Source organism: Pezoporus wallicus, unplaced genomic scaffold (genome assembly GCF_028554395.1).
Source record: "Pezoporus wallicus isolate ANWC-B61680 ecotype Strahan unplaced genomic scaffold, APGP_CSIRO_Pwel_v1 contig_11920, whole genome shotgun sequence".
In the NCBI taxonomy this organism is placed as follows: Eukaryota; Metazoa; Chordata; class Aves; order Psittaciformes; family Psittacidae; genus Pezoporus; species Pezoporus wallicus.
Window position 1 is genome coordinate 1 of NW_026642434.1, and position 9,659 is coordinate 9,659.

A 9,659-nucleotide genomic window follows, 5' to 3' on the forward strand; every position below is an offset into this window, starting at 1 on the left:
TCTCTGTGGGTCTCTGTGGGGTCCCTATGGGTCTCTATGGGGTCTCTGTGGGTCTCTATGGGGCTCTATGGGGTCCCTATGGGGCTCTGTGGGTCTCTATGGGGCGCTATGGGGTCCCTATGGGGCTCTGTGGGTCTCTATGTGTCTCTATGGGGTCTCTGTGGGTCTCTATGGGGTCTCTAGGAGTCTCTATGGGTCTCTATGGGGTCCCTATGGGTCTCTATGGGGTCTCTATGGGTCTCTATGGGTCTCTATGGGTCTCTATGGGTCTCTGTGTGTCCCTGTGGGTCGCTATGAGCCTGAGCGCGCAGGCGGGACGGGTTCCTGTCCTTCCACACCTCCCGCTACCGGCTCCATTACTACGAGACCCCGAGCGGGCTGCGCCTCGTGCTCAACACGGACCTGGGCGTGAGCAGCGCCCGCGAGGCCCTGCAGCACATCTACAGCAACGTGAGTGACCCAAAACTGCCTTAAATGGACCCAAAACCGCCTTAAATAGACCCAAAACCGCCTTAAATAGACCCAAAACTGCCTCAAATGGACCCAAAACCGCCTTAAATAGACCCAAAACTGCCTTAAATAGACCCAAAACCGCCTTAAATGGACCCAAAACTGCCTTAAATAGACCCAAAACTGCCTCAAATGGACCCAAAACCGCCTTAAATAGACCCAAAACTGCCTTAAATAGACCCAAAACTGCCTCAAATGGACCCAAAACCGCCTCAAATGGACCCAAAACCGCCTCAAATGGACCCAAAACCACCCAAATGGACCCAAAACCGCCCCAAACGGACCCAAAACCACCTTAAATAGACCCAAAACCACCCCAAACGGACCCAAAACCGCCCCAAATGGACCCAAAACCGCCTTAAATAGACCCAAAACCGCCTTAAATAGACCCAAAACCACCTCAAATGGACCCAAAACCGCCTTAAATGGACCCAAAACTGCCTTAAATAGACCCAAAACCGCCCCAAACGGACCCAAAACCACCTTAAATGGACCCAAAACCACCTTAAATAGACCCAAAACTGCCTCAAATGGACCCAAAACCGCCTCAAATGGACCCAAAACCACCTTAAATGGACCCAAAACCACCTCAAATGGACCCAAAACCACCTTAAATGGACCCAAAACCACCTCAAATGGACCCAAAACCGCCTTAAACGGACCCAAAACCGCCTCAAATGGACCCAAAACCACCTTAAATGGACCCAAAACCGCCTTAAATGGACCCAAAACTGCCTTAAATAGACCCAAAACCGCCTTAAATAGACCCAAAACCGCCTTAAATAGACCCAAAACCGCCTTAAATGGACCCAAAACCGCCTTAAATGGACCCAAAACCACCTTAAATGGACCCAAAACCGCCTTAAATGGACCCAAAACCGCCTTAAATAGACCCAAAACTCCCTTAAATAGACCCAAAACTGCCTCAAATGGACCCAAAACCGCCTTAAATAGACCCAAAACTGCCTTAAATGGACCCAAAACTGCCTCAAATGGACCCAAAACCGCCTTAAATAGACCCAAAACTGCCTTAAATAGACCCAAAACTGCCTCAAATGGACCCAAAACCGCCTTAAATAGACCCAAAACCGCCTCAAATGGACCCAAAACCGCCTCAAATGGACCCAAAACCACCCAAATGGACCCAAAACCGCCCCAAACGGACCCAAAACCACCTTAAATAGACCCAAAACCACCCCAAACGGACCCAAAACCGCCCCAAATGGACCCAAAACCGCCTTAAATAGACCCAAAACCGCCCCAAACTGACCCAAAACCACCTCAAACGGACCCAAAACCGACCCAAACTGACCCAAAACCGCCCCAAACGGACCCAAAACTGCCCCAAACTGACCCAGACCCACCCAAAACGGGCCCAAAACCGCCTCAAATGGACCCAAAACCGACCCAAACGGACCCAAAACCACCCAAAACGGACCCAAAACCACCTTAAATAGACCCAAAACCACCTTAAATAGACCCAAAACTGCCCCAAACGGACCCAAAACCGCCTTAAATAGACCCAAAACTGCCCCAAATGGACCCAAAACCGCCTTAAATAGACCCAAAACCGCCCCAAACGGACCCAAAACCACCTTAAATAGACCCAAAACCGCCTCAAACGGACCCAAAACCACCCAAACGGACCCAAAACCGCCCCAAACTGACCCAAAACCACCCAAAATGGGCCCAAAACTGCCTTAAACTGACCCAAAACCGACCCAAACGGACCCAAAACCACCCAAAACAGACCCAAAACCACCTTAAATAGACCCAAAACCACCTTAAATGGACCCAAAACCGACCCAAACTGACCCAAAACCGCCTCAAATGGACCCAAAACCACCTTAAATAGACCCAAAACCACCTTAAATGGACCCAAAACCGACCCAAACTGACCCAAAACCGCCTCAAATGGACCCAAAACCACCTTAAATAGACCCACAACCGCCACAAATGGACCCAAAACCACCTTAAATGGACCCAAAACCACCTTAAATAGACCCAAAACCACCTTAAATAGACCCAAAACCACCTTAAATAGACCCAAAACCGCCTCAAATGGACCCAAAACCGCCTTAAATAGACCCAAAACTGCCCCAAACGGACCCAAAACCACCTTAAATAGACCCAAAACTGCCCCAAACGGACCCAAAACCGCCTTAAATAGACCCAAAACTGCCCCAAACGGACCCAAAACCGCCTTAAATAGACCCAAAACCACCTTAAATAGACCCAAAACCACCTTAAATAGACCCAAAACCACCTTAAATAGACCCAAAACCACCTTAAATAGACCCAAAACCGCCTCAAATGGACCCAAAACCGCCTTAAATAGACCCAAAACTGCCCCAAACGGACCCAAAACCACCTTAAATAGACCCAAAACTGCCCCAAACGGACCCAAAACCGCCTTAAATAGACCCAAAACTGCCCCAAACGGACCCAAAACCGCCTTAAATAGACCCAAAACCACCTTAAACGGACCCAGAACCACCCAAATGGACCCAAAACCGCCCCAAATGGACCCAAAAGCCACCAAAACCCACCCAAATGTGACCCCCAAATGCTATGGGGGGTCTATGGGTGCTATGGGGGGTCTATGGGGGCTATGGGGGGTCTATGGGTGCTATGGGGGGTCTATGGGGGCTATGGGGGGTTCTATGGCGGCTATGGGGGGTGTATGGGTGCTATGGGGGGGGCTATGGGTGGTCCATGGGTGCTATGAGGGGGTCTGTGGGTGCTATGGGGGGGGCTATGGATGCTGGCGGGGCGTCTATGGGTGCTATGGAGGGTCCATGGGTGCTATGGGGGGTCTGTGGGTGCTGTGGTGTGGTCTATGGGTGCTATAGAGGGGTCTGTGGGTGCTATGGGGGTTCTACGGGTGCTGTGGGGGGGGTCCATGCATGCTATGGGGGGGTCTATGGGTGCTATGGAGGGGTCTGTGGGTGTTATGGGGGGTCCATGGGTGCTATGGGGGGTTCTATGGGTGCTATGGAGGAGTCTATGGGTGCTATGGAGGGGTCTGTGGGTGCTATGGGGGGTTCTATGGGTGCTATGGGGGGTTCTATGGGTGCTATGGGGTTTCTGTGGGTGCTATGGGGTCTCTGTGTGTGCTATGGGGGTCTCTGTGGGTGCTATGGGGGGGTTCTATGAGTGCTATGGGGGGTTCTATAGGTGCTATGGGTTTTCTATGGGTGCTATGGGGGGTTATATGGGTGCTATGGGGTCTCTGTGGGTGCTATGCGGTCTCTATGGGTGCTATGGGGGGTTCTATGGGTCCCTATGGGTCTCTATGGGTGCTATGGGGGGTTCTATGGGTGCTATGGGGTCTCTGTGGGTGCTATGGGGGGGGGTTCCATGGGCCTGTATGGGTCAGTCCATGTGCTCTATGGGGGTCCCATTGGTCTCTATGGGGTCTTTATGTGGTCCCTATGGGTCTCTATGGGTCTCTATGGGTGCTGGGGGGGTCCATGGGTGCTATGGGGGGTTCTGTGGGTGCTGTGGATGAGTCTGTGGGTGCTCTGGGGTTTCTATGGGTGCTCTGGGGTTTCTATGGGTGCTATGGGGGGTTCTGTGGGTGCTATGGGGTCTCTATGGGTGCTATGGGGTGTTCTATGGGTACTATGGAGTGGTCTGTGGGTGCTATGGAGGGGGGTCCATGGGTGCTATGGGGGGTTCTATGGGTGGTATGGGGTCTCTGTGGGTGCTATGGGGTTTCTATGGGTGCTATGGGGAGTTCTATGGGTGCTATGGGGAGTTCTATGGGTCCCTATGGGCGGTTCTATGGGTGCTATGGGGGGTTCTATGGGTGCTATGGGGTCTCTGTGGGTGCTATGGGGTTTCTATGGGTGCTATGGGGAGTTCTATGGGTCCCTATGGGCGGTTCTATGGGTGCTATGGGGGGTTCTATGGGTGCTATGGGGTCCCTATGGGGTCTCTGTGGGTTCTATGGGGAGTTCTATGGGTGCCATGGGGGGTTCTATGGGTGCTATGGGGGGTTCTATGCGGTCTCTGTGGGTTCTATGGGGAGTTCTATGGGTGCTCTGGGGGTTCTATGGGCGCTATGGGGTCTCTATGGGCGCTATGGGGTCTCTATGGGTGCTCTGGGGTTTCTATGGGTGCTATGGGGGTTTCTATGGGTGCTATGGGGTCCCTATGGGGTCTCTGTGGCTTCTATGGGGTCTCTATGGGTGCTATGGGGGGTTCTATGGGTGCTATGGGCGGTTCTATGGGTGCTATGGGGTTTCTATGGGTGCTATGGGGTCCCTATGGGGTCCCTATGGGGTCTCTGTGGGTTCTATGGGGTCTCTATGGGTGCTATGGGGGTTTCTATGGGTGCTATGGGGGGTTCTATGGGTGCTATGGGGTCCCTATGGGGTCCCTATGGGGTCTCTGTTCTATGGGGTTTCTATGGGTGCTATGGTGGGGATTCCATGGGCCTCTATGGGTCAATCCATGTGCTCTATGGGGGTCCCATTGGTCCCTATGTGTCCCTATGTATCCCTATGTATCCCTATGTATCCCTATGTGTCCCTATGTGTCTCTATGGGTCCCTATGGGTCCCTATGGGTCCCTATGGGTCCTATGGGTCCCTATGGGTCTCTATGGGTCCTATGGGTCCTATGGGTCCCGGTGCTGCCCCCTTTCCCCCCCAGCTCTTCGTGGACCTCGTTACGAAGAACCCGCTGTGCCCCCCCCGCGCCCCGGTGCAGAGTGAGCTCTTCCGGGCGCGCCTGGACGCCTTCATCCGGGCACTGCCCTTCTTCGCGCCGCGGCCCGCCTGACGCGCGCTGCGCCCCCTGCCGGCGCGGAGGTCCGCCGAGAGCCATGGGGCACCGGGGAGCTCTGTGGGGCAGCGTGGAGCTCTATGGGGCACGATACACCCTATAGGGAACCATGGTGCTCTATGGGGCACAATACATCCTATGGGAAACCATGGGGCTCTGTGGGGCAGCGTGGTGCTCTATGGGGCACGATACACCCTATAGAGAACCATGGCACTCTATGGGGCACCACGGGGCTCTATGGGGCACGATACATCCTATGGGAAACCATGGGGCTCTGTGGGGCAGCGTGGTGCTCTGTGGGGCAGCGTGGTGCTCTATGGGGCAGCGTGGTGCTCTGTGGGGCAGCGTGGTGCTCTATGGGGCAGCGTGGTGCTCTATGGGGCACGATACATCCTATAGGGAACCATGGGGCTCTATGGGGCACGATACACCCTATAGGGAACCATGGTGCTCTATGGGGCACGATACACCCTATAGAGAACCATGGCGCTCTATGGGGCACCACGGGGCTCTATGGGGCACGATACATCCTATGGGAAACCATGGCACGCTATGGGGCACGATACATCCTATAGGGAACCATGGTGCTCTATGGGGCACGATACACCCTATGGGGAACCATGGGGCTCTATGGGGCAGCGTGGTGCTCTATGGGGCACGATACACCCTATAGGGAACCATGGTGCTCTATGGGGCACGATACACCCTATAGGGAACCATGGTGCTCTATGGGGCAGCGTGGTGCTCTATGGGGCACGATACACCCTATAGGGAACCATGGTGCTCTATGGGGCACGATACACCCTATAGGGAACCATGGTGCTCTATGGGGCAGCGTGGTGCTCTATGGGGCACGATACACCCTATAGGGAACCATGGTGCTCTATGGGGCACGATACACCCTATAGGGAACCATGGTGCTCTATGGGGCAGCGTGGTGCTCTATGGGGCACGATACACCCTATAGGGAACCATGGTGCTCTATGGGGCACGATACACCCTATAGGGAACCATGGTGCTCTATGGGGCAGCGTGGTGCTCTATGGGGCACGATACACCCTATAGGGAACCATGGTGCTCTATGGGGCACGATACACCCTATGGGGAACCATGGGGCTCTATGGGGCAGCGTGGTGCTCTATGGGGCACGATACACCCTATAGGGAACCATGGTGCTCTATGGGGCACGATACACCCTATAGGGAACCATGGCGCTCTATGGGGCACCACGGGGCTCTATGGGGCACGATACATCCTATGGGAAACCATGGGGCTCTGTGGGGCAGCGTGGTGCTCTATGGGGCAGCGTGGTGCTCTATGGGGCAGCGTGGTGCTCTGTGGGGCAGCGTGGTGCTCTATGGGGCAGCGTGGAGCTCTATGGGGCACGATACATCCTACAGGGAACCATGGTGCTCTATGGGGCACGATACACCCTATAGGGAACCATGGTGCTCTATGGGGCACGATACACCCTATAGGGAACCATGGGGCTCTATGGGGCACGATACACCCTATAGGGAACCATGGTGCTCTATGGGGCACGATACACCCTATAGGGAACCATGGCGCTCTATGGGGCACCACGGGGCTCTATGGGGCACGATACATCCTATGGGAAACCATGGGGCTCTGTGGGGCAGCGTGGTGCTCTATGGGGCAGCGTGGTGCTCTATGGGGCACGATACATCCTATAGGGAACCATGGGGCTCTATGGGGCACGATACACCCTATAGGGAACCATGGTGCTCTATGGGGCACGATACACCCTATAGAGAACCATGGCGCTCTATGGGGCACCACGGGGCTCTATGGGGCACGATACATCCTATGGGAAACAATGGCACGCTATGGGGCACGATACATCCTATGGGAAACAATGGCACGCTATGGGGCACGATACATCCTATAGGGAACCATGGTGCTCTATGGGGCACGATACACCCTATAGGGAACCATGGCACTCTATGGGGCAGCGTGGTGCTCTGTGGGGCACGATACACCCTATGGGGAACCATGGGGCTCTATGGGGCAGCGTGGTGCTCTATGGGGCACGATACATCCTATGGGGAACCATGGTGCTCTATGGGGCACGATACATCCTATGGGGAACCATGGTGCTCTATGGGGCACAATACATCCTATAGGGAACCATGGCGCTCTATGGGGCACGATACACCCTATGGGGAACCATGGTGCTCTATGGGGCAGCGTGGTGCTCTATGGGGCAGCGTGGAGCTCTATGGGGCAGTGTGGTGCTCTATGGGGCACGACACATCCTATAGGGAACCATGGCGCTCTATGGGCACCGGGGAGCTCTGTGGGGCAGCGTAGTGCTCTATGGGGCAGCGTGGAGCTCTATGGGGCAGCGTGGTGCTCTATGGGGCAGCGTGGAGCTCTGTGGGGCAGCGTGGTGCTCTATGGGGCAGCATGGCGCTCTATGGGGCACAATGCACCCTATAGGGAACCATGGTGCTCTATGGGGCAGCGTGGTGCTCTATGGGGCACGATACATCCTATGGGGAACCATGGCACTCTATGGGCACGATGCACCCTATGGGGCACAATACATCCTATAGGGAACCATGGCACTCTATGGGGCAGCAAGGCACTCTATGGGGAACTGCGGCGCTCTATGGGGCACCGAGGAGCTCTATGGGGCACGATGCACCCTATAGGGAACCATGGCACTCTATGGGGCAGCATGGCGCTCTATGGGGCACCAAGGCGCTCTATGGGGCAGCATGACTTCCTATGGGGTGCCCTGAACCCCCCCCATGGGGCACAATGACACCCTATGGGGCACAATGCACTCTATGGGGCACCATGACTTCCTATGGGGTGCCCTAAACCCCCCCATGGGGCACCATGACACCCTATGGGGCACAATGACACCCTATGGGGCACAATGCACTCTATGGGTCACAGTGGCACCCTATGGGGCACCCTGCCCCCTCTATGGGGCACCCACCCCACATGGAATAAAGGCCCCGTTGGTTCTCAGCTCTCTGTGGATGCTATGGGGGGGGTGGGGGGGGTGTTCAGGGCTCTATGGGGCAGGAGGAGCTCTCCCATTGCCCCCTAACCCCGCCCCATTGCCCCCTAACCCCGCCCCATTGCCCCCTAACCCCGCCCATTGCCCCATAACCCCGCCCCATTGCCCCCTAACCCCTCCCATTGCCCCTAACCCCACCCATTGCCCCCTAACCCCTCCCATTGCCCCCTAACCACGCCCATTGCCCCCTAACCCCGCCCATTGCCCCCTAACCCCTCCCATTGCCCCCTAACCCCTCCCATTGCCCCCTAACCCCTCCCCATTGCCCCCTAACCCCGCCCCATTGCCCCCTAACCCCTCCCACTGCCCCCTAACCCCTCCCATTGCCCCCTAACCCCGCCCCATTGCCCCCTAACCCCGCCCTTTGCCCCCTATCCCCGCCCATTGCCCCCTAACCCCGCCCATTGCCCCCTAACCCCTCCCATTGCCCCCTAACCCCTCCCCATTGCCCCCTAACCCCTCCCATTGCCCCCTAACCCCTCCCATTGCCCCCTAACCCCTCCCATTGCCCCCTAACCCCGCCCCATTGCCCCCTAACCCCGCCCATTGCCCCCTAACCCCGCCCATTGCCCCCTAACCCCGCCCATTGCCCCCTAACCCCTCCCATTGCCCCCTAACCCCGCCCATTGCCCCCTAACCCCTCCCATTGCCCCCTAACCCCGCCCATTGCCCCCTAACCCCGCCCATTGCCCCCTATGGCGGGAAAGCGCCGCGGCCACGCCCCCTTTTCCCGCGCGCTGCACGCCGGGAAGGGGGCGTGGCCAGCGCTGTCATGGCGGCGCCCATGGAGCCGGGTGCGTGTGGGGGGCGGGGGGGACTGACGAGCTGACCCCGCTCCGCCCCCCTTAGCCCCGCCCCTTCTGAGACCACCCACGACGCAACGGGGGAGCCAATGGGGTGAGGGGGGGGGGCTTGGGGTTCCTATGGGGGTCTATGGGGTGTATTGAGGTCTCTATGGGGTGTCTATGGGAGTCTATGGGGTGTATATGGGGTGTCTATGGGGCTCTGTGGGTGTCTATGGGGGGTCTATGGGGTGTATTGAGGTCTCTATGGGGTGTCTATGGGAGTCTATGGGGTGTATATGGGGTGTATGGGGTGTCTATGGGGTGTCTGGTGCTCTATTGGGGGCATATGGGGTGTATTGAGGTCTCTATGGGGTGTCTATGGGGGTCTATGGGGTGTACGGGGTGTCTATGGGGGTCTGTGGGTGTCTATTGGGGGGTCTATGGGGTGTATTGAGGTCTCTATGGGGTGTATTGAGGTCTCTATGGGGTGTATGGGGTCCCTATAGGGGGGTCTGTGGGGTG

General features: G+C 56.6%; 1 protein-coding gene across 1 annotated transcript; it reads left to right on the forward strand.

Moving 5' to 3' along the window:
- Window positions 1-304: 304 nt before the first annotated feature.
- On the forward strand, window positions 305-5,297 carry LOC130610549 (trafficking protein particle complex subunit 1-like; the record flags this gene model as incomplete). The annotated part of the gene is made up of 2 exons (XM_057430548.1): window positions 305-450; window positions 5,169-5,297. Coding segments are annotated over 2 exons (275 nt in total), but the record flags the coding sequence as incomplete, so codon positions are not given.
- Between the last annotated feature and the right edge of the window lie 4,362 nt (window positions 5,298-9,659).